Genomic DNA, 26,227 nt, shown 5'->3' on the forward strand with positions numbered 1-26,227 from the left:
GAGCCAATCCTTTTGAATTTAAAGTTTCAAACTTTGGCAAGGCCTACACATACATCTTTTTAGTTTTTAGCTTGAAAATGATCATTAAGTTTTCGTCACCTTTTAAAATAGTCATCCAATGTGTTGGGATTTATGAAGCTCGATTCGATCAATTGAAATATGCCAAAAGGGGGTGAATTGGCCAAATAAAAATTTTGGGAGTAAGGAGAGAAAGGATAGACAATTTGCACAATAGTTTAGAGTGGTTCGACTTCTCAACCAAGTCTACATCCACTACCTTAGCTCCACACTAAGGATTTTCTAACAAATTCACTAATTTGTTCTTTTTTTTTTCTAGGTTCAAGAGTATCCTTTTACAACTCCCTAGTTTTCAATGGTTTAACTAGAACCAAACTGTAACACTCTAATCTAGTTTGACCCGAAGATCAATGGATTACAATGTTACACAGGACTACCGCAATAGTGACCCGAAAATTTTTCTTTTAAAACTAGTTGTAAATTTCTGAAATTTAATCATCCATGATATAATATTAAAAACATAATAAAATATGGGTTTACAATTTATGGGGAGCTCCCAAAATGCATCCGCAAAATAATACAAATATTGAGTTTCAACAAGAGTTAGGACTGAATACATAACGAGGCCTATAGTAGTACATGCCCTCTAAAGATGACTCAAGACGTACTCTGAAAGATCTCTGGAAATCTGCTCTGTTGTACTGGAATATCTTATAACAACAACTTTCCACAATCTGCCCTTAAGAACCTGTGCACGGAAACATATTCTGAACAATGAGCTTACGAGCTCAGTGTCTCACTGGAAATTGTACTATACTATATTCATTCACTAGATGAAGTGATAAGTGGCACAAGTATGAACATGCTAAATATTGTACTACTAATATGTGGCTGGCATCATGGTGCGACTGAGGGATTCTACATCTCGGAGCTCACTCACCCCTCTAGCACTATCGAAGCATCATCGGGAACTCCTGGGTGAGATACATAATTTTGCATTGGAAACGTGCACCCACTGACTTACTCCGTCTAGTCTTGGGGCATCTGGCGCCCAATCCGTTGCTGAAGTGTTGTGGCACTAACTTGGATCCACTGACTGTCATATTTCTACGAAAAGGAACTCGGGTGTCCTAATTCTTTCCCGAGCATCAAACAAGGCTAGTTTTATGTAAACCTAACTATATTCTATTTCTACTATTATGATATTAATTATTGTTCTCGCTTGAAGCCTTATTTGAGGATATACTGAAGTATTGGGGTACCTTGAGTCTAATTCCTTTAAAAATTGGCCTTTTATCCAAAACAGACTGAAAGTATCGATACTAGCCCAAGAGTATCGATACTCCTGCAAAATTTTTCATACTTTCTACAAGTATCGATACTTTTAAACATTCTGGACTGCATAGTTTCGATACTAGCCCAAGAGTATCGATACTCCTGCAAAATTTTTCATATTTTCTACAAGTATCGATACTTTTAAACATTCTGGACTGCATATTTCTATACATTTTACATCTCACTCCTTTGAGCATATAAACTTGGACCCTTTTTATAATTTCATATTCTCCTAATAACCCAACCCAACTCCAAACTTTCACATTCCCATCCAACTTTTAAATTTGGTTTTGTATCCAACCATTACACTCATACTGAAAACAATTTCTCATAAAACGTTTGATTCAAGAAAATAATTAACTTACTAAACTTCACATGAAGATTCTCGAATGAAATATATAACTTTTTCAAACATATGCTTGAATAAATTAATTTCAAATACTGATAAAACTATCAAAGAAATATAATTGTAGGATCACGTAAGACTGAAGATTGTCATCTTTCATAAAGGTGTATAAAATGAGATATATAATTTCTTAAATTTATACTGTCGGTGTCTGATAATTTTATTTTTATTTTTTTATAATATTACCTTATAATACATGACGATGTTTCACTCCTACTTGTAGAAAATTTTTATACTATTACCAGTTAATTAAATTATTTATCTATTTTTAATAATTAATTAAAATATTCAAACTATCTCGACCCAGGCATGAATAATGTACTTAACTAAAAAATTATTAAACTTCGATTCAATCCTTGAACTTAAATCCAAAATAAGGGTTCGTTTGTTTCACTGAAAAAGTTTTTCGGAAAATGTTCTCCGTAAAATAAATTACATTTTCTGAAAAATATTTTCTGGCAAACGTTTTACGATGTTTGGAAGATGCTGTTTAAACCCTTTTTCCACTAGTTGATGAATTTTTAAAAAATTATTTATTACAAATATTAAATATAGTAAATAATATTATTTATTATAAAACTAAATATTATTATTTTTAAAATATTAAAATAATTTATTTATTATTAAAATCTTATTTTTATAATTTTATTAATAAAAATATTAATATTGGTTTATTTGATTGAAATAAAAATATTATAAAATTATATTAATTATTTATTAAAGTAATAGTGTTATATTATATTTTAAAATATTAATTAGTATATTTTAAATATGTTTATTAAAATATTATTAGATTATTATATTAATATTAAATATATTAATAATTTAATAATATTATTTCTATGAAATTAATAAATGATATTTTTTTAATAATTTACTATATATTATTAAAATAAAAATATAATATCTTATATTATTATAATATAATTTATTATTTTATTATAAAATTAAAATATAAAATTATATTATTAGAAAATTAATAAATATATTTTAAATACTTTAATAATTAATATTTTTATTAAAATGATATTAAAATATTTTATTAATATTAAACTCAAAAAATAAAATTATTTTGAGTATTTATTTTTTGAAGTGAAAAATTTGTAAAATGACTTACGAAAAATCAGATCGTATGTCATTTTTTAGAAAACACAAAGAAAATTTTGTTGACCAGAAAAATATTTTACCAACCAATTTTTCTCCAATCAAACACTGAAAAATTAGAAAAACATTTTTCAAAAAACGTTTTACGTAAAACAAACAGACACTACTAAAACAAAATAACCTATAATAGCCCAACAAAACGGTACACTTTATGGGCTATTGGCCCTTTTTCTTATTGTACATAGTTTCGCCAAACGAATTAAACCCTAAATTCAAATGATAAATATGTAAAGACAAAAAAGCGCTTTTGAGTTATTTTCGCTCGCGTGTCTCCGTAAGCCTTGCGAGCGACCTTCCCAAAAAAATGGCAACCCGATCCTTGTGGCGCTCGGGCGCCAAACTAGTTGTTGCCGCCGTCACCCTCTGTACGGGAGGCGCCGCCGCATCCGTCGCCACCTCCGACGACCCCGCCTCTGCTGCCAAGCTCTGCACCACCGTCCCTGTCCGGCTTCTCCGTGACGCCACAACTGCTGCTTCCATCGTCTTCGGTACCTCAAAAAGCAATTTTCGATCTCTTTCAAAACTGTAAATTATTTTTTATTAAAATTGTTAGGTAAAGCTCAAAGTTTCGATGCTGATTGAAAAAGAACATGTTTCTTACAATGCCATGGATATTTAGCAAACAACTGAGAAATTGGGTGCTTTTATTTATTTGTTTTTCTTTTCTCTTCAAAATTTGGTAACCCTTTTGAATGATGATATTAGATTATCAATACTCATTATGGGGACTACCCGAAGGAAGTAAAGAGAGAGCAAAGATTACACATGAAGTTCATTTAAGATCGGCACGAAAGCTTCAAGAACTTTGTTTTATAAATGGAGGGATTTATATTAAGCTTGGTCAACATATTGGTCAATTGGTATGCTTTTAATAATGCTGACTATGTTTGTTGAAGAAAGTTTGCCGATGGGTTTTCGGCTTTATTAGATTCTCTTCCATTGTGGACTTGATTCGAAAATATTTTGCTCCTTTTTTTAAATATTTTTAAGAGTACCTAATTCGACAAGAGTGTGTTATTACAATGAGGGAGTCGATGTTGTAAGTGTTCGGTTTCTTCATATGATCAAGTGTGTGAAGTCTTCAAGAAGGAACTCGGAGAGACGCCTGATAAAGTAAGTATCGGTTTGAAAAAAATGGTGTTTACTAAGCTGAATTCAATTATTTTTTAATGATTATAAAGGTTGGATATCTGTTTTTTCCAATATAATAAGTGCTATGGATGTTTCTTTTTACATGTACAACTAGAAGCTATACTTGTTCATTTAGACTAGCTTTTCATGTGCAGGTTTTCGATGAATTTGATCCAGAACCGATAGCAAGTGCCTCCCTTGCACAAGTTCATGTTGCTCGTACACATGATGGTCAAAAAGTTGATGTGAAGGTTTCACTCTTTGTTACTTTTACCTAGGAAAATTTTCGATTTGACTTTTGTACATGTAGGACTTGGGTGTTTCTTGTTAGGGTTTACGTTCCATGCCTGAATCATTTTCCGTGAAACTCAGGTTCAACACACTCACATGATAGATACTGCGGCTGCAGATCAAGCGACTGTGGAATTTCTTGTCAACACTCTACATTGGTTATTCCCGTCTTTTGATTATAGGTACTGTTTCTTAGTTATGTTCTTTGGACTTTGGTGTGAGTGTTGGATACGGGTGTATGTCTGACACGGTCATGTTCAATTTTTTCTATGTTTTTCATGTATTTGGAGGGTTTTTAGAGGATCATATCTCTGTACTTATGTTCAAATATGCGTTGGGAACAAGTACTACATATGGGTACTTCTACAAAAGCAAAGAGTCGGAGAAACATGGTTTCTTGGCATGACCATAGTTTTTTTTACTCACGCGTGCATTATCCGACATATTCTTATGGGTCTATGTGGTTTCAAATGGTGAGGATTGATTCTTTTCAAAAAAAAAAATGGTGAGGATTGATGAATTTCTTGTCTTGTGCATGCAGATTTTTGGTTGCTGAAGTTCGAGAAAGTTTACCCAAGGCAAGTTACTTTGATGACCTTCTCTTTGATTTTTTCCAGGAATTCCTTTATCATGATATCCTTAAAAATTCTATAAATGTATTATTCTAATAAATCTATATGTATTATTAGACAATTGATTTTCTTGTGGCATGGTATTCTTGTGCTTTATTTTCTGGATTTATACCTACAAATGCATCCTTGCATGCCAAAGGTGGATATGACGATATGTATAATTGTCTCTTGCTCGGATACTTATATGTTCATTTTCCCTTTATGTGCTTAGCATTCTTTCCATCCTAGGTGATATATCATTTGATTTTGGTTCTTACCTTTCGACTTCAGGAGCTAGACTTTTTGATAGAGGCAAAGAACAGCGTTAAATGTTTGGAAAATTTCCGTAAGATGTCTCCTCATATTGCGGATTATGTTTATGCTCCGGAGGTATTTTGGTCATTAAGTACCTCAAAGCTGTTAACAATGGAATTCATGGATGGTGCACAAGTGAATGATGTGAATTCCATTCGAAGACATGGAATGCAGCCCAGTGAATTTTCAAGATTAGTAAGTTCTTGGCTAATTATTGCGAATAACGTCTACCCCGTGCTTTTCTTCTTATTAACAATGTTGGGAAAATCATTTGTGTGTTTTGGGAATGAGACTTATATATATATATATGGGTTAGAATACACTTACATAGAGTTTTACACCTTTTTAGGACAGTTGGATTGAGAGAAATCAAAGGCTGAGATTAACTCTCTTTTTTTCCCAGTGAATATCTTCTCATTTCCTACTGTTAATCTCAACCTTTGATTTCTCTCATCCGATGGTCCTAAAAAGGAGTAAAACTCTTAGTTTTACACTAGGTGTAGACGGATCCTGCCCCTATATATATATTGATTACAATTATATGATCGCTGTTAATATGTACACGAAACTAATCCTGAATGATATTTGATACGATTCTATGCAGGTTAGTCAAACTTTTGCTGAGATGATGTTTAAACATGGATTTGTTCACTGTGATCCACATGCTGCTAATCTATTAGTTCGTCCATTACCTTCCAGTAAAAGGAGCATTTTTGGTGAGGGTTTCTTTTTATGTTGAAATCATTTGAGAATTTCTCCAATCATGCTTAGCTACTTGCAATTTTGGAATATTTACAATTCGGTCACTGCTATTAGTGATGTCATTTTTAGAGCTTCAGTCGTACAAACTTCGAGTGAATGAATATCTTGGGGAACATGTGATTGATTCATAAGTGGAAAATGGTTCAAGTGTTCCAACTTCAAAATAAATTGACGAAAAACCTTCTTTTCCAGTTTATCCCCTTCTAGGGACTCTATTTTGTAGTCATTAAAATTCCAAGTTCATCTGATGCACTTCTTTTTGGATCCCTGTGTGCTTGATTGTGAAGTTCAGTTACTTCTCCCAATACGACAGACAGTCGGGTTACTGATGTTTTATCCTTCTGTATACAGGCAAGAAAAAACCACAATTAATATTACTAGATCATGGTCTTTATAAAGAACTCGACTTCTCCACTAGATTCAGCTATGCTTCTCTTTGGAGGGTAGGCCACTGTTCTCCTGAAAAGTTTGAATTAATTTCTTGACGCTTTTTTGGTTTTTACTCACATTACACCGATGCATCATTTTTTTTGTCAAGTATGTACATGTATCTGATCCATAAATGAACATGGGTTCGAGGATATGATCATCGAAAGATCCTTCAAATGCATATAATGAAAAGATAAACATACCTGTGTTGAACATATGCTCCTATCGAGACCCCCAAGTTGGATAACATAGGTTGATATGTCAATTCATGCTTTGACTTACATTGCAGGCATTGGTATTTTCTGATGCTAATGGAATAAAGGAACATAGCATGAAACTGGGCGCTGGAGAGGACCTGTATGTGCTATTTGCAGGGATCGTAACATGAGGCCCTGGAATCGGGTCATTGACCCCCATGGATCATTTGGTCATAAAAGACACCGACTGTTCCGAACTACAGGTGACTGATTTTATACTTTTTGATGTTTTATGGATGCCAAAAATGGTTTCTCCCTCCCGAATAAGAATTGAATTCCATCGAAGCTCGGTTTTTGTGTTTAGAGATTATGTTTTGCTATACAAGTTTGAACATCGGATTGTTTTTAATTGATCGGCTCTCACTTGTTGCTTGGCCTTGTCTATTTTCTCCTGCAGATGTATGCATCTCAATATTTCCCACAAATATCCGAACTTCTCAGACGACTGCCCCGTGTTATTCTATTGATGTTGAAGACAAACGATTGCTTAAGAGCAGTCAATAACTCTCTGGTATTCTCTACCTTTCTACACTTGATTTCTCTGTGTTCTTTGTTTCAATGTTACTTTGACTCCGTTGTTGGTCCGGGGTACGGGATATATCTTCATAGTTATGTTTCAATACATGTCGGACTCCATGATAAGGAGCTTATTGCTTGAGCACTTCACCAAACTTTTGAATTTTGGTTCATTCACTAAATTGTCTTTCGCTGCTGCTTAACAGTTGCAAGGTTCTTCTCTGGATACGTTTTTGATAATCGGAAAAGTTTCTTCTGGAGCTGTTGCCGAGGCAAAGATGACGCAGACGAAATCATTATTTTGCCGGATTAATATCTGGCTTGAGGAATTCCTTTTCGAAGCTCGCCTTTTAGCATAACAAATAGCCTTGTGGCTTTTACAAGCCCGGAAAGCACGGACTTGAACACCGATTCGATTCGGAAAGCAGTCTCTCGACCACCTCGGTGCAGGCTGTTCGAGTTAGGATTGGCACACATATTGATTCTTTATCACTTAACGAAAGGAACAAAATTCATGGAATTTTTCGTTCATGTTTTCTTAAAAGACCACAATTATTTTTGTAAAACCCCCATTCAAGTGGGCGATTGATGAACCGTTGACTGTAAGAAAAATATTTTCTGCAAAGAGAAGAAAAACTAGATTAATTTCAATGATAAAACTGAAGAATGTAAAAAATGGTTGTCCCTTGTACCCATATGTAATGGGATAAGGGAGAGGTAAGATAGTAGACTGTCCTTAACATCAGGTTGAGAGCAGCTTCTGTAGAAGACCTTTAAATTATGAAATGCCCTTCGTGGGGTTTAATCTCACGACCTCAAGGTTAAAAACCTTGTAATCTACCAATTGAACTGGATAGTAAACTGAAGAATATGATTAAGCAAATTGTCTCAGTTTGTATTTGTTTATTACTGGTCGTTGACAACTGATTTATGATGTTTTTATTTATATATGAGTTTGTTAATTAACTTTTCTTTTCGTATAAGAATGATGGATGGTTTTATTTGTTCTCATAATATATATTTTCTATATTTTCATATAGTACACCTTTTCTCAAGCCTGAGTTTGATGTTACTTGTTCTATTATTGTTTATTTGATCTACTCTTTGGATTCTTAAATTAGTTCTTTATCATTGATACATATTCACATTCTTTAAAGATAGATCCTGATTGGGTTATGTTAAGGTTAATTTATCTATATTATTGTTACATTCATTTAGTATTAGTTTAGTTATTTCTTCTCTGATATAATGGTTATTTGTTCCTACAAATCTTTGATTGAGTTTATGCACTTTGATGGATTTAGATTAAATAATCAGCTAATGTGAGTTACTTTATTCTTATCTTATAAATTATTCTTATAATTTTATTGTATTTACTTTTTATTTAATAAAACTAATCGTTATTATTACTTTTTATAATTTAGTTTTTATTTTAAAAAAACTAATGTGGTGAAAAAGAAATGTTTTTGTTAGAAGATATGGATATGTATATAGGATGAGTACATTATCAATAATTTAAAAAATTATATATGGATATTATTTCGTACCATCACCAAATTGTTTTAAAAAACTAGATAATAATAATAATAGTAAATGATAAAATTATCGATTAAAAAACTAGATAATATTATTTCGTACATTATCAATAATTTTACTAGATCAAGCCTGAATTTTTAATCATGAAAATTACTCAGATAGAGCGTTTAATTTCCCTCCTCTTGTCCTCAATTTTCCCTCTCATATTCCCAAACAGGTTCAAAACCCCATAAATAAGCTTTAACCATCGCACGATTTTCTTTCCCGCTATCCCTTCAGAAATCCAGAACAAAAAGAGCGATTTGGAAAATAAAGAAAAGATGGCAAATTACTACAATATCGATGATATTCTTGCAGAGGAAGAGGTTGATTCTACACTTCCACCGCTCTTTTTCGCTTACTTTTAATTTCTCAATTTCCTAATCGAAAATTTTCAAATCGTTTTTTTTGGTAATTGTAAATTTCAGTTTGTTCCAGTTGTTTTCCATAAAGCGGCAAATGGAGTTATAATCGATCCCAGTTCCGAGACAAACTCCGTAAGTCCCCCCCCTCCCAAAAAAAATCCCATTTTTAAGGCGAAAATTTGGAAAAAAGAAAGGTTAATTTTCTGATGCTTGGTTCTTAGGTCGAACAAGGAGCAAAAGTGGAGCTACCATTGTGGCTTGCTCAAGAATTATACTTAAGGCAAGCCATATCCATAAGCGTCCCCGCCTGTTTCAATCAAAGGTATTCCCCCTCCCCCTAAATCGCTCTCACTTTTTCCATATTAGGTAATTTGGCTGAATCCCGATATTATTGATGTATGTTTATGTCGGTTAGACTGTCAAATCTTGATACATTGATAGTCCAGGGAGATGTCTGAATCCCGATATTATTGATGTATGTTTATGGCGGTGCAACTGTTCTATACATTGATGTTCCTGTGAGATGTTTGAATCCGGATATCATTGATGTATGTTTATGTCGGCGCAAGTATCGAATCTCGGTACATTGATGTTCCATTGAGATATCTGAATCCCAGATCTTAATGTTTTATCAATCTGAATTTGAATCAAGGAGGTACTTTTGCCAAAATCAGTTATGTCGTACTGGGTTTGGTAGTAACCTATAGGTGTTTGATTTTATTTATGATTGAATGTTGTTTGAATTTATTTGAAGCAGTAAATAGTTATTAATTCTCACGTATCCATTCCTATATGCAATGCAAGAATGATGATTAACTTATTTGAGACAGCAGGCTGATGATTGATTTATATGCTTGTAAAGTTGTCTTTTTGTGTTGTTTAATGATGTTTCTTTTATATGCTCAGAACGCGTTTGGAAATCCAAGCTGATGCAGCTTGTGTGGATCTTAAATCTCGGTCTCCATATTTTTACGAGTTTGGATGCAAGATAGCACCACTGTAAGTCTCTTTTTCAATCCTTAATTCCTTATAGTGTCTTTTACAATCTATGTTACTGGGATTCAAGTGTGTATATAGGACCTATCTGGCATAGGTGCTGTTAGAATTTTTTTTCACGAATTTGGAGATTCGTTGGAAAATGAATGACTTAATGGTTGATATCTCAGAAGATCCTTGATGTCAATCAAAGTGATTTCTCGGGGAGTTGAGGGGTGCTCACATGCCCTTCTAAAAGATGGTCCATTTGGTGGACTTCATAGGCTGACTTGTCCTTTGTTTCTTAGATGTGAGTGTCGAAATGGGTATGGTTAGTGTTTTTCCAAGTATTTGAAGGATCTAGGCTATATCCTCATATTCATGTATTGGACCACGAGTGTGATGCTCGAGTACTTAAAAAAGTGGAGAGTTTTAACAAGATAGGATTTGTGCTCCTAGTCCATCCCTTGGCTGTCCAGCTAGTAGGTCTTATAAGTACAGAGGGTTTAAGAAAATTGTTTTAAATGGGTATCTAAAGTCTTTAAAGGATTATATTTTTCTATCTATGTCTTAATATGTGTAGGATATAGTTGTTAGATAGAAGTGGTTTGACAAAAATGAAAAATTGAAATCATATAACGAAGTGAATTCTTGGTCACTAATTTCCGTTTTCATATGATAGGGTTGGTGATAAAACCATCGAAATCTTGCTCTTATCGGCATTCAAGATCAGATATAAGGAGATCCTAACCAAGGCATATACTGCAGTATTCACAACAAGTTCCAAGTTCTTGACCCTTCTTACAAAAGAAGAAACAAATCGTGAGAATCCTTTTTCTCTATATAAATATTATTTCTTTCATTGTTATGCTTCCTCTATGTATACATATTACACATTCGAACTTGAGTCTGAGTATCGGGAAACTCGTATAGCAGACACTAGTGTCTGATGCGTGGTATTTCGAGAGAGATGATGAATCGAAGCAGCGTAGCATTTATGTTTTTGTTCGATCTTTGCAGTGTACGAAGCAGCCCAAGCTTCGATGGCAGCCTTTAAGAAGTGGCGGATGGGTGGCCCCAGGCTTCAAAGAGCTTCAGTTTTTGGTAGGAAGAGGAAGCCATTTGATTAAGCTGATATTCTAGCAGCAAGATGCATCCCATGAAAGTAACCTATCTACTTTAGTTTTGGCTATAGCTAATATTGATGAACAATGTTGTACACATGTATATCAATATGATGTTTGGTTCGGATGGTCTGGCATATGTCAACTGAATTCGAAACACAAAATTATTAGAATTTTAAGTTTAATTTGATCAACCACATATGATAGTTGAATTGAGTTCAGATTTGTTTAATTAGATCAAAAAACATTGAATGCTTTTTTTTGAGATTTTTTTTAATATGATTGATTCTTTCAGGTTACCCATATTAAATATGAATTGACATTTAACACCTAAAATGACATGTAGGCCGATAGAAAGGATTTGATTGATGTAGTACTAACATTTTTTGTGCTCAATCAAAATATTCTGAAGTGTTAGGATTGATTTAAAATTTGAACAATTTGTAGTGATGTTTGGTGGAATTAATCTTTTTAAAAAAATTATAAAGCAAATTTTCGCGATATTTCTAACGGGAGATATTTTGGTACAGAAAAGTGGACCTTTTGGAAGTACGCCTTAAGATATTTATGATGTGCTTTATAACCATTCTCAAATGTGGCGCGTGGTTTTATCTTCATTTGATAATTCATATTACTTCTGCATCAAATCTGCTGTACTTTTAAACGTCGAACAACATATATAAGTACATTAAACTATAATATACATACTTAAATGTAATACATTAATCTTATTTATATTCGATACTTAAATATGTCTAAATTTATACTTTGCTAACAGAGCCAAAATATCGCAAAATATCATAGGTGTAAAATTGAATGCGTTTATAATAGTGTGTTTAAAATTATTTTAATTTAAATTATTTTTCGAGTAAATAAAATAATATTTTAGTAAGAGTTTTCATTTTTATAATTCATGTATGAAAAGTTATGTTTTGGTCCGTGATATTAATTTGAATTTATGATTATTGTGTTTTTAATATTTTTTTACTAATAATGATGTTCTTAAAAGTTTTTAGTTCGATCAGTTGTGTTTGTAAGGTATTTGTTCTTTGTCAATTGATAATTTTTTTTGAATATATACTACATTTTAATTACTTCAGATTATTAAAAAACATATCATATAATTTTTTTGAAAATTCAATTATAATTTTAAAAATAAAAAATCTAAAGAATATATAATAAAAACTCTAAATTTGTATCATAATTCACAAATGAAATAAAGTTCAATTTATTGCATAGTTTGGTATCCCGATATCTAACGCACGCCAAAGATAGGAAAGTTAATATTTTTACCGTAAAAAGAAATATATGTCTTTGACACTCGCTTTGGTCGCGCGTGAAGTATAACTTTTCTTTCTCCCAAGCTCCACCGCTTTTTCCAATCCTTGAAGAAAACTTGTAAACCTCAAAAAACTCCCCCACCCTTCATCTTCACAACGACACAGCTTGAGACCCCAATAAATAGCCTGAAATCGCCATTTTATAACATTCAAAACACCAAAACAAGCTCTTTTTGTGCAAGAACCTCAAACGAATAAAAAACCCATGGCAAATAAACCAACAAACAAGGGTAACACCAACAAGAAGCTAAAGCACCAAGCGAACCAAGATTCAGAGGGAGCAAATGGAGACAACCCTGAAATTTGGGCAACATTCGATCATAGTTTCAAGCAGGTCCAATCGGTTTTGGACAGGAACCGTGTGTTGATCCAACAGGTCAACGACAATCATCAGTCGAGGATCCACGACAACATGGTCAAAAACGTTGCACTCATCCAAGAACTCAATGGGAACATCTCCAAGGTTGTTTCGCTTTACTCCGATTTTTCTTCAAATTTCTCCACTGTGTTTAATAGGCATGTTGATGATGGTGAGGGACCCAAGAATGGTGATTGATTTCATGAGACGAGGAATAAATTTTGAATGAGCCAAAAAATATCTTTAATTTTTGTTGTTTTCTTAGATGTTTACCATGTTTTCTGTTGCTTGTGTTTTGAGTTGATGATCTATGGGAGTACTTGTTGTCATGTTTGAAACATGTTTGAGATAATGTAGGATTTTGTGGTCTCCTATTTGGAATGAATGATTTACTGTTTTAGGATATTGGAAAAGATAGACTAAAGCACACCGACATATCAAATGGAACTTAATCTTATCGATTTAGAGCCCAAAAGTACATCCGTCCCGTAATCATATGGTATCGATTTAGAACCATTTTTTTTACCTTTGAGATGATGAGTGAACTCGTGAGCAACAAGAAAGTTATTAGAGATTATTCGACCCGGAATGAAAGTACACTGATTAATGGCAATACACTTGGACATAAACGGCTTGAGACGATTGACAATTACTTTTGACACAATTTTATAAACTACCGTGCAAAGACTAATATATCTAAAGTTTCTCATAGTTTTTGGATTAGTAGTTTTCGGAATAAGGACAATGACAGTTTTGTTGATCGATGCAAAATTAGTAAGACCATTAAGAAAGTCCAGGCAAATAGAGATTAGATCAAAACCTATAATATTCCATAAAGAACGATAAAAGGAACCGGATAGGCCATCAACACCTAGTGCTTTATTAGGGTTCATTTGGGAGAAGGCAAGAAGAACTTCCTCAGCAGTGAACTTCCGCAAAAGCCTTGCGTTGTCTTCTGTTGAGACACGTCTCTCCACGGTGTTGAGAATTATATTAGATGGTTCCAACCTTGAAGATTTGAAGAGAGAGGTGAAATAATCACATGCACACCAAAGATCTCCAATGATCCACCCACCGCCCCTCATTTTCTCCAACCTCTCAATTCCGTTCTTTTACCTTCTACCATTAGCCCTGGCGTGAAAAAAGGAAGTATTTCTATCCCCGTCCTTGAGCCAAGCCACTTTGGATCTTTGCATCCAATAAGTCTCGTCTTTTTCCATTAAACCTTTCAGATCTTTTTTAGCTTGCAGAAGCCTTTTCCACCGAATGATCTGAAATCCGTTCCGAATTATCTTTTTTAGCTTTCTTTCCTCCCTTTTTGCCTTAAGAGTGACGTTCTTTCTGCCAAAAGGCCAATCTCTCTCCGATTGCCAAAATTTGTTAGCAAGGCATCATTACGCAAATATTTCATGTTATAGCCAATTTGCTGGCCCAACTTTAATCTTTTTATGAACATATTCCATCAATTGGGATGCTTTTTTTGACATCAACTTCATGAATGATTATTAATTTTCTCCTGAAAGTTTTTATACATGTAATTCACTTTTTATCATACCAAATTCCTAGCTTTATTCTGGGTTAAAACTTTTGTAAAGCTGTAAACCTCTGTTTAAATTACTGCTATCTATTTATCTGTAGGTGGGGAGTTTGTTCTTTATTTATTGCCTCTTCCTCTTTTAGTTAGCTTGTATGGTAGACGGTGTTTTCATCCATAGGCTTCTTGTTTTTTGAATTCGAAGAAGAAGAAGAAGCCAAAGGGTCGGTCAAATATGTTGAATCAACTGGTATAACGTGCGATGTCAGCTGTGATAACGGCTATTAACGACGAGTGATTGATTTGTAATAAATCGATAATGTTAGTGACCGATTTGTTACTTTTGAAACTTTGGTAGAGAAAATAAAAACTTACTCAAACATCAGGAACCCCTTGTATAGTTTAACCAAATTTTATTGTTTTAAAAAAATTTAAATAATTATTTTTAAAAATCAACTCATGAGTAACTAACATAGTACCATTCAGTCGTCCGAGCCATTTGACTCCCACGTTCGTCCTTAATTTTCTCTAATCACATCTGCAATTCTTTGAAACCCCACTGAGGCTAGTTAGTTATATGGTCTTATTATATTAAAACCCTAAAATTGTTTTTTTGAAAAATAACCCCTAAACAAATTTGTTAGAAAATTACCCTCAAACTCATGTATGATGATCTCACGTTCCGTAAAAAACGAGGTTAGATCTTGTGTTTTACGAAAAATTAGTTTCATGCATTTATTATTGTTTTTATCTAATAATAAATAACTTTGTATGAAAAAATCGATGGAAATCACGCCTTATAAAACGCGATGTAATCTTACATGGACACTTTAAAAGGTATTTTTTAACAAATCTGCTAAGGGAGTTACTATTAAAAAAATAATTTATGGAGTTATATATATATATATATTATTAATGCCCATTATTCTCTGTGTTAAAAAAAATATTATATGATCATGATATAACATGACACTTCATTTTATCACTATTGTTGATAAAATATTGTTGACATAATATTATTTCTTTATTTATATTAAATGAATTTTATAATATTTTAAATATTCATGAAGATAATAATTAAATTGAACATAAGGTTGATTTTGGAGTTCAAATCATGAAGCCTAAGGTACTTAAGGACTATTGATATAATTTGACTACTTTTTACTTGCAAAAATATAAAAAAAGATTGTTCGTTATCGAACAATTAAACGAACGTAGCAGCCCAAGCTTCGATGGCAGCCTTTAAGAAGTGGCGGATGGGTGGCCCCAGGCTTCAAAGAGCTTCAGTTTTTGGTAGGAAGAGGAAGCCATTTGATTAAGCTGATTCTAGCAGCAAGATGCATCCCATGAAAGTAACCTATCTACTTAGTTTGGCTATAGCTAATATTGATGAACAATGTTGTACACATGTATATCAATATGATGTTTGGTTCGGATGGTCTGGCATATGTCAACTGAATTCGAAACACAAAATTTAGAATTTTAAGTTTAATTTGATCAACCACATATGATAGTTGAATTGAGTTCAGATTTGTTTAATTAGATCAAAAAACATTGAATGCTTTTTTTTGAGATTTTTTTAATATGATTGATTCTTTCAGGTTACCCATATAAATATGAATTGACATTTAACACCTAAAATGACATGTAGGCCGATAGAAAGGATTTGATTGATGTAGTACTAACTTTTTTGTGCTCAATCAAATATTCTGAAGTGTTAGGATTGATTTAAAATTTGAACAATTTGTAGTGATGTTTGGTGGAATTAATCTTTTTAAAAAAATTATAAAGCAAATTTTCGCGATATTTCTAACGGGAGATATTTTGGTACAGAAAAGGACCTTTTGGAAGTACGCCTTAAGATATTTATGATGTGCTTTATAACCATTCTCAAATGGCGCGTGGTTTTATTTCATTGATAAATATTACTTCTGCATCAAATCTGCTGTACTTTTAAACGTCGAACAACATATATAAGTACATTAAAGTATAATATACATACTTAAATGTAATACATTAATCTTATTTATATTCGATACTTAAATATGTCTAAATTTATACTTTGCTAACAGAGCCAAAATATCGCAAAATCATAGGTGAATTGAATGCGTTTAATAGTGTGTTTAAAATTATTTTAATTTAAATTATTTTTCGAGTAAATAAAATAATATTTTAGTAAGAGTTTTCATTTTTATAATTCATGTATGAAAAGTTATGTTTTGGTCCGTGATATTAATTTGAATTTATGATTATTGTGTTTTTAATATTTTTTTACTAATAATGATGTTCTTAAAAGTTTTTAGTTCGATCAGTTGTGTTTGTAAGGTATGTGTTCTTTGTCAATTGATAATTTTTTTGAATATACTACATTTTAATTACTTCAGATTATTAAAAAACATATCATATAATTTTTTTGAAAATTCAATTATAATTTTAAAAATAAAAAATCTAAAGAATATATAATAAAAACTCTAAATTTGTATCATAATTCACAAATGAAATAAAGTTCAATTTATTGCATAGTTTGGTATCCCGATATCTAACGCACGCCAAAGATAGGAAAGTTAATATTTTTACCGTAAAAAGAAATATATGTCTTTGACACTCGCTTTGGTCGCGCGTGAAGTATAACTTTTCTTTCTCCCAAGCTCCACCGCTTTTTCCAATCCTTGAAGAAAACTTGTAAACCTCAAAAAACTCCCCCACCCTTCATCTTCACAACGACACAGCTTGAGACCCCAATAAATAGCCTGAAATCGCCATTTTATAACATTCAAAACACCAAAACAAGCTCTTTTTGTGCAAGAACCTCAAACGAATAAAAAACCCATGGCAAATAACCAAAAACAAGGGTAACACCAACAAGAAGCTAAAGCACCAAGCGAACCAAGATTCAGAGGGAGCAAATGGAGACAACCCTGAAATTTGGGCAACATTCGATCATAGTTTCAAGCAGGTCCAATCGGTTTTGGACAGGAACCGTGTGTTGATCCAACAGGTCAACGACAATCATCAGTCGAGGATCCACGACAACATGGTCAAAAACGTTGCACTCATCCAAGAACTCAATGGGAACATCTCCAAGGTTGTTTCGCTTTACTCCGATTTCTTCAAATTTCCACTGTGTTTAATAGGCATGTTGATGATGGTGAGGGACCCAAGAATGGTGATTGATTTCATGAGACGAGGAATAAATTTTGAATGAGCCAAAAAATATCTTTAATTTTTGTTGTTTTCTTAGATGTTTACCATGTTTTCTGTTGCTTGTGTTTTGAGTTGATGATCTATGGGAGTACTTGTTGTCATGTTTGAAACATGTTTGAGATAATGTAGGATTTTGTGGTCTCCTATTTGGAATGAATGATTTACTGTTTTAGGATATTGGAAAAGATAGACTAAAGCACACCGACATATCAAATGGAACTTAATCTTATCGATTTAGAGCCCAAAAGTACATCCGTCCCGTAATCATATGGTATCGATTTAGAACCATTTTTTTTACCTTTGAGATGATGAGTGAACTCGTGAGCAACAAGAAAGTTATTAGAGATTATTCGACCCGGAATGAAAGTACACTGATTAATGGCAATACACTTGGATAAACGGCTTGAGACGATTGACAATTACTTTTGACACAATTTTATAAACTACCGTGCAAGACTAATATATCTAAAGTTTCTCATAGTTTTGGATTAGTAGTTTTCGGAATAAGGACAATGACAGTTTTGTTGATCGATGCAAAATTAGTAAGACCATTAAGAAAGTCCAGGCAAATAGAGATTAGATCAAAACCTATAATATTCCATAAAGAACGATAAAAGGAACCGGATAGGCCATCAACACCTAGTGCTTTATTAGGGTTCATTGGGAGAAGGCAAGAAGAACTTCCTAGCAGTGAACTTCCGCAAAAGCCTTGCGTTGTCTTCTGTTGAGACACGTCTCTCCACGGTGTTGAGAATTATATTAGATGGTTCCAACCTTGAAGATTTGAAGAGAGAGGGTGAAATAATCACATGCCACACCAAAGATCTCATCCAAATGATCCACCCACCGCCCCTCATTTCTCCAACCTCTCAATTCCGTTCTTTTACCTTCTACCATTAGCCCTGGCGTGAAAAAAGGAAGTATTTCTATCCCGTCCTTGAGCCAAGCCACTTTGGATCTTTGCATCCAAAGTCTCGTCTTTTTCCATTAAACCTTTCAGATCTTTTTTAGCTTGCAGAAGCCTTTTCCACCGAATGATTGAAATCCGTTCCGAATTATCTTTTTTAGCTTTCTTTCCTCCCTTTTTGCCTTAGAGTGACGTTCTTTCTGCCAAAAGGCCAATCTCTCTCCGATTGCCAAAATTTGTTAGCAAGGCATCATTACGCAAATATTTCATGTTATAGCCAATTGCTGGCCCAACTTTAATCTTTTTATGAACATATTCCATCAATTGGGATGCTTTTTTGACATCAACTTCATGAATGATTATTAATTTTCTCCTGAAAGTTTTTATACATGTAATTCACTTTTATCATACCAAATTCCTAGCTTTATTTGGGTTAAAACTTTTGTAAAGCTGTAAACCTCTGTTTAAATTACTGCTGCTATCTATTTATTGTAGGTGGGGAGTTTGTTCTTATTTATTGCCTCTTCCTCTTTTAGTTAGCTTGTATGGTAGACGGTTGTTTTCATCCATAGGCTTCTTGTTTTTGAATTCGAAGAAGAAGAAGCCAAAGGGTCGGTCAAATATGTTGAATCACTGGTTTAACGTGCGATGTCAGCTGTGATAACGGCTATTAACGGAGGGATTGATTTGTAATAAATCGATAATGTTAGTGACCGATTTGTTACTTTTGAAACTTTGGTAGAGAAAAATAAAAACTTACTCAACATCAGGAACCCTTGATAGTTTAACCAATTTTATTGTTTTAAAAAAATTTAAATAATTATTTTTAAAAATCAACTCATGAGTATAACATAGTACCATTCAGTTATTTTTAAAAATCAACTCATGAGTAACTAACACTAGTACCATTCAGTCGTCCGAGCCATTTGACTCCCCACGTTCGTCCTTAATTTTCTCTCTAATCACATCTGCAATTCTTTTGAAAACCCCACTGAGGCTAGTAGTTAGTTATATGGTCTTATTATATTAAAACCCCTAAAAATTGTTTTTTTGAAAAATAACCCCTAACAAATTTGTTAGAAAATTACCCTCAAACTATCATGTATGATGATCTCACGTTCCGTAAAAAACGAGGTTAGATCTTGTGTTTTACGAAAAATTAGTTTCATGCATTTATTATTGTTTTTATCTAATAATAAATAACTTTGTATGAAAAAATCGATGGAAATCACGCCTTATAAAACGCGATGTAATCTTACATGGACACTTTAAAAGGTATTTTTTAACAAATCTGCTAAGGGAGTTACTATTAAAAAAATAATTTATGGAGTTATATATATATATATATATATATTAATGCCCAGTTATATTCTCTGTGTTAAAAAAAATATTATATGATCATGATATAACATGACACTTCATTTTATCACGCTATTGTTGATAAAAATATTGTTGACATAATTATTTCATCTATATTATATTAAATGAATTTTATAATATTTTAAATATTCATGAAGATAATAATTAAATTGAACATAAGGTTGATTTTGGAGTTCAAATCATGAAGCCTAAGGTACTTAAGGACTATTGATATAATTTGACTACTTTTTTACTTGCAAAAAAATATAAAAAAAGATTGTTCGTTATCGAACATTAAACGAACGTTAAATTAACATGTTGACATACGTCAAATGAACATTTTTGTGAATATTAAACGAACGAAATAACATGTTTACATACTTTAAATAAAACATATTCGTGAATATTAAATGAGCATGATATTGAACATTAAACAAAATAAAGATGCTCACATACTTTAAAAAAACATGTTCTCGAATATTGAGAGAACATGTTCACAAACAATAAACGAAAATATTTGCAAAATATTAAACTAGTGAACATGAATACCTTTAAATAATAAAACAAACACGAACAAAGTATTAAAAATTTAAACGAACACAAATAATATATATATATATATATATATTCATTAAAAATAATAAAACAAACAAAAATGTAAGTTTATTAGCTAAAATACGATTAAATTATACCCCCAATTATCAATACTAAAAGGTAAAATGAGATAATGTCATATCAAATTATTTGACCTTGGTTAATTATAGAAAGAAATTATTGAATGTTTTTACAACATTGATGTTAAGTGTTTTGGCTTAAATAAAAAATATACTTAAATGTATTATTATTTTAATTGAAAATAGTTTAAGTTGTATAAAATTTTGTGAAAAAAACTAAAAAACTAATGAATTATTTGAGATTAATTTTAGGGTTAATTACACAGATGATTAGTTATATTTGTATTTTGTATACTTTTGGTCATTGATTTCAAAAAACTTTCATTTTTATTTAATTAATATATAGTCACTTTTATTTTTATTTAATTAAGATTGGTCACCCCGAGTTAACTTTCGTTAACAACAATTAAATATTTTTATATAATTACACACTTAGTCCACGTTATTTACATATTCTCTCAATTTAGTCATACTTTCAATAAATTAAAATAAATTATATATTTTTAAATGAAAATGAAAATAAAATATTTTTAAGTTGATATGTATATAATTATATTATATATAATCCGGGTCATGGGTACCCATTTCATAATTTTTTATTTTTTATTTAAATTATTGTTTTTTAAAAAATTATATAAAAAAAATCTAAAATTTTAAATTTAAAAGTCTATAATACATATAATCCACACATAAATTTTAAAAATTCAAATTACATAATTGAAATAAAATAAAGAATAATAATAAATTTTATATCATTACTTTAACTACAATAATTATTATCAGTTTGGACATATTAATAGCATTATATAAAAAAGTAAAAATAATGTCAAATCAAAATAAAGAATTAAAGCTCAAATTTTAGTACAATAGAGGGATTGAAACCATAAATTTTGGTATTTAAACTTGACTTCAGGGTTCAAGTTAAATTTAATACCTAAATTTTTTTAATCTAACCAGGTGCTTGAACTTGACTTATTAATGCAATTAGGTATCTACCTAAAAAATTTATTTAAGGATTAAAGACTTAGATACGAACTCGCTACGTCCATTTGACTTTCTTGTTTCTCCAACAGATCTTTCAAGTTTCATAAACTCAACAATTTATTTTATATTATCGTCAAATTCTTAACCGATTCGTTGTACTATGTTTTGAAGTTTGTTTGCATTAAATACTCCTTCTTTGACGCACTCCGTGTGATTAGATATAAGATAGAAACTAAGAAAACAAAATCATGGACATTCTACAATAATATCTAATTCAATAAAAAATTAAACCTTAAGCTAAATTCAGCCCCCAAAATGTATATTTACCCAAAGATTTATACTTTTGTCAAGTTGACCTTTTGAGAGTTACAAATAGTCTTCTGGATTAGACGATCAAATACGACAGGATCATGAAATCTTAGCAGCATATCCCTGGCGATGCCAACTGTCCGACAGGGTCCACGAGTTTACACTCGTAGTATGTGGGTCCCGCAATCATCCATCCTACTTTTTCCGGTAAAAAAGAGAAAGCAGGGATGAAACGATGATAAATTCCCCACATGTATAGTTTTGATTTTGGGTTTATTGAATCAGATTTCTGGGAATTGTAGCTGAAACCCAAATGTCCAAACAAACTTACAGGGTCTGCTTCTGTTTCCGGCGGAGGTTCAGGGTCACAGTTTCAGAGGCACCGGAGGAGATCAAGGAACTGTTCGAACATTACTCCGATAATGGATTAATGGACGCCGATGGACTTCAAAGGTTCTTAGTTGAAGTCCAGAAAGAAGATAAGGCAACCACAGAAGATGCTCGGAAGATTATTGACAGTGTCAAGCATTTTCATAGAAAGGGGTTAAATCTCGAAGCTTTTTTCAAGTATCTCTTTGGTGATATTAATCCTCCTCTTGCTTCTCTTGGGGTATTCAAAACTTTTCCATCTCTTTATGATTTTTGTTTTGTTTGGTTGACGGGAAAATTCTATAGAAAGGGTGTAAAGCATGAAGGTTTGATCTCTTTAGGGTTGGTTTAAAGTTATATGGTTTATGTTTTTGTTTGGTTGCTGTGAAATTTTGGGAGAAAAGTGGAATTATTTATATAGTATGTGATCATCGAGTTTATTCCTATTTGGGTTTCCTGCAATTAATTTGGCTGAACTTAAATTGGGATCTTTTCATGTCATCCTTCTACTTTTGAGTAGGGCGTAATCTAGCTGAACTCAAGCTGTATAAGAACTCGAATTTGACTCGAAATTTGAGGCTACAAAGCATGAGTTCGATTCAAGATAAACATCAAGGTGATCGAGCTAGCTAGACTATGCTCGACAGCTCGCATGTTTGTTTGGTTGCTGGGGAAATTTTGGGAGAAAATGGAAGTTTTTTATATATGATGTTTGTGTTTTGTTCCTATTTGGGTATTATTTTTGAGAAGAAAAATTTGGTATCTTTTATGGGATTTAGTCTTTTAGATGAAACTAATACTTATTTTCAGCTCAGTAATCAATGTGTTTTGGCTGAATTGTTTTTTTACTTTCATAGCTTTGATGATTGCCCCGTGACGATGCCGATGTCTCAGAAAATTCGTAACTCCGAGCTAAAATATTCAATCACATGCTTTTGAACTTGTCTATTCAGTGTGTGTTCTTGTTGAATCCGTTGTTTATGTCGTTTTCGTTTGTTTGTTTTCAGGTCCACCATGATATGAATGCTCCTTTGTCTTATTTCATACATACCGGTCACAATTCCTATCTTACCGGGAATCAACTCAGTAGCGACTGCAGCGATGTCCCCATCATAAATGCACTTAAGAGAGGCGTGAGAGTGATAGAATTGGATATATGGCCCAATTCCACGAAAGATAATGTCGATGTTCTTCATGGAAGGTATGTACTCTCGGTCCGCAAGTTGTTCCCCTTCTAAGCTGTTAAAATGAAATGGATCTTCCATTTTACGAATACTTTCTTCATGTAGGACACTGACTACTCCGGTGGAAATCATCAAGTGTTTGAGGTCTATTAAGGAATACGCTTTTGTTGCGTCAGAATACCGGTTATAACTCTAGAAGATCATCTTACCCCGGAACTTCAGGCTAAAGTTGCCGAGGTGAGTCCCTTGATGCTTATGCTGGGATTTGAAATGGCTAATGTTTCCATAGTTTACGCTTCAGTGGCTGATTTAGATGGTATCTCAAACATTCGGAGACATCCTGTTTTCGCCTGGCTCGGAATGCTTGAAAGAATTCCCGTCTCCGGAGTCTTTGAAGAAGCGGATAATCATATCTACAAAACCACCAAAGGAATATCTTGAGGCCAAAGAAGTTAAGGATAAAGAGAATGAGTCGAGAAGGGGTAAGGTCCCGATGAAGAAGCTTGGGGAAAAGAAGTTCCAGACCTTAACGAAGCAGAATACAAGGTCTCTGGTGTTCCGAGTGTGATTCATTACTTCAAATTGAGTTTACTAGCTGTAACTGTAAGATTTACAGTTCACTTATGTTTTATCTCATATGACAGGACGACTTGGATGAAGAAGATGAGGAAGATACCGATGATGGAGATAAATCACAGCATGCTTTAGCACCAGAATATAAACGTTTAATCGCTATTCATGCCGGGAAGCCAAAGGGCGGATTAGAGGAGTGTCTAAGGGTGGATCCGGACAAGGTGAGGCGTCTTAGCATGAGTGAGCAACACTTGAAAAGGCTGCAGTTACTCATGGAAAGAAATTGTCAGGTAATTCATAAAAGATTTGGCAAAGAACATCCTTTTTATTAGATAAAGCTTCGAATTTCTTTTCTGAGTTTCAACTGCCACAGATTTACGCAGCGGAATATTCTTAGGGTATACCCGAAGGGTACACGCGTTGACTCTTCCAATTACAACCCTTTAATAGGATGGATGCACGGCGCTCAAATGGTCGCATTTAATATGCAGGTTTATACACCTTCTCCTCGCTTTTACTCATTTGTGATCATTTTAAGTGTAGTTCAGCGAAATTCGGGTTTTTCCTTGTGTTAATAAGAAGTATTTGGATTCTATGCGGTAGTTGAAGAACTGATTGCTTGTAGTGCACGTTATGTGCATACAAGTTTGTTGTGCATATAATGAGAAATCAATAGGACGCCATTCGTTATCCTAGACTGATTATAGGATTCATACTTGTTCCGACAATCCAACAATCGGTTTTTCTTAGTCGACATTTTTGTCCGCTTCACCGAATCCTAAGATTCTTTTATTTCCTCATCGGTTTGTGATAGGGTTATGGAAGATCGTTATGGTTGATGCATGGAATGTTTAAGGCCAATGGCGGATGTGGATACTTGAAAAAAAACCCGATTTTCTATTGAACCCTAATGAAGTCTTTGATCCGCGAGTCAAGTTACCGGTGAAGAAAATTTTGAAGGTGTGCTTTTATGTCCATGGGATTCGAGTTCTTCGGTTTTCTTAACCTGAAGTGCTGATTTCTTGATTTGTTTCCTGAAGGTAACTGTTTACATGGGGGAAGGCTGGTATTATTTTCATCACACTCATTTCGACGCTTATTCGCCTCCGGACTTTTATGCAAGGGTAAGTCGATAAACCGACATATCCGGAAATACCTCCGATAGAACCCGATCCGTGTTAAAGTAAAGATCTTGATCTTGAATTTGGTTAATTTGTAACCAGGTGGGGATTGCTGGAGTTCCGGTAGATTCTGTGATGAAAAAACCAAGACATTAGAGGACAATTGGGTGCCTTCTTGGAACGAGGAATTTGAATTCCGTCTAACTGTCCGGAACTTGCTCTTCTCCGTATCGAGGTGCACGAATATGACATGTCCGAAAAGGATGACTTTGGAGGCCAACATGCCTACCGATTACGGAGCTAAGAAGTGGTATCCGAGCTGTTTCACTTAACAGCCGCAAAGGTGAAAAATACACCTCAGTGAAGCTCCTCATGCGCTTGAATTCGTCGATCTGTAGTCCCTCGAAGGCGAGTTCCATCCTATTTCCGAACCAACCTTCAATTTGTTTTATGACATTTTGTGAGCTTGTGTGCATTTTACCTTATCTACCACATGTTTGCTGCGTGTTTATGGTTTATACATGTGTTGTTTGGGTTCGAGGAGTCGGATGCGAGTATAAGGGGTTGATACAGACATGTTTCTGACACGAATGTGTTCAATTTTTCCGTATAATTTGTTATCTAACAAAAAAGACTATATACATTTTTTAAGTTTTGATAGTACATTTTGATGCTCGATTGGAATAGTCTGATATATCAAATTATTTATCTGAATTTATTCATATAAATAAAATGAGTTTTAATGTAGAATATTAATTGAAACCAAAAACATCTAAGTTTTGCTGAAAATAAAAATTATCTGTAATATTTAAATTTGTAAAATATAATTAATTAATATACGGTATTCAATTATTTTCATATATAAGCCATTGATGACATTGACAAATGATTTTTAAGGGTAAATATATAATTGAGCATTCAATTATATCAAAATGATTTTTTAATTATTAAAATTTTAGAGATTATAAATGATAATTGTACTTATCAATTGTTACAGAATAATTACTGTATACCACAAATTAGTGATATGTTTTAAG

General features: G+C 32.9%; 2 protein-coding genes, 1 long non-coding RNA gene and 2 pseudogenes across 3 annotated transcripts; 4 read left to right on the forward strand and 1 right to left on the reverse strand.

Annotated features, from left to right (window-relative positions):
* Positions 1-1,706: 1,706 nt before the first annotated feature.
* Positions 1,707-24,247, reverse strand: LOC120196189. Its single transcript, XR_005523140.1, has 3 exons — positions 24,118-24,247; positions 11,054-11,059; positions 1,707-1,717 (listed from the first exon to the last, which is right to left on the reverse strand). It is a non-coding gene; the product is annotated as an uncharacterized LOC120196189 (long non-coding RNA).
* Positions 3,191-7,779, forward strand: LOC120196188 (annotated as a pseudogene).
* LOC120196186 (DNA replication complex GINS protein PSF3-like) lies at positions 8,979-11,323 on the forward strand. Its single transcript, XM_039198052.1, has 6 exons — positions 8,979-9,136; positions 9,239-9,307; positions 9,397-9,497; positions 10,082-10,174; positions 10,833-10,972; positions 11,171-11,323. The coding sequence occupies exons 1-6, from the start codon at positions 9,092-9,094 to the stop codon at positions 11,278-11,280; spliced, it is 558 nt and encodes a 185-aa protein (XP_039053983.1). The 5' UTR covers positions 8,979-9,091; the 3' UTR covers positions 11,281-11,323.
* On the forward strand, positions 12,743-13,338 carry LOC120196187 (protein EARLY FLOWERING 4-like). Its single transcript, XM_039198053.1, has one exon. It carries the CDS (start codon positions 12,820-12,822, stop codon positions 13,168-13,170), a length of 351 nt encoding a protein of 116 aa, XP_039053984.1. The 5' UTR covers positions 12,743-12,819; the 3' UTR covers positions 13,171-13,338.
* Positions 22,185-25,820, forward strand: LOC120196185 (annotated as a pseudogene).
* Positions 25,821-26,227: the final 407 nt, after the last annotated feature.

Source organism: Hibiscus syriacus, unplaced genomic scaffold (genome assembly GCF_006381635.1).
Source record: "Hibiscus syriacus cultivar Baekdansim isolate YM2019G1 unplaced genomic scaffold, ASM638163v2 tig00117027_pilon, whole genome shotgun sequence".
Taxonomy (NCBI): Eukaryota; Viridiplantae; Streptophyta; class Magnoliopsida; order Malvales; family Malvaceae; genus Hibiscus; species Hibiscus syriacus.

Excerpts from the sequence above, each read along its gene's own strand:
- LOC120196186 (XM_039198052.1), top strand. The coding sequence starts at position 9,092 with ATGGCAAATTACTACAATATCGATGATATTCTTGCAGAGGAAGAG. Across the intron at positions 9,308-9,396 it reads CCAGTTCCGAGACAAACTCC|GTCGAACAAGGAGCAAAAGT; the intron begins GTAAGTCCCCCC and ends CTTGGTTCTTAG. Across the intron at positions 10,973-11,170 it reads TACAAAAGAAGAAACAAATC|TGTACGAAGCAGCCCAAGCT; the intron begins GTGAGAATCCTT and ends CGATCTTTGCAG.
- LOC120196187 (XM_039198053.1), top strand. The coding sequence starts at position 12,820 with ATGGCAAATAAACCAACAAACAAGGGTAACACCAACAAGAAGCTAAAG.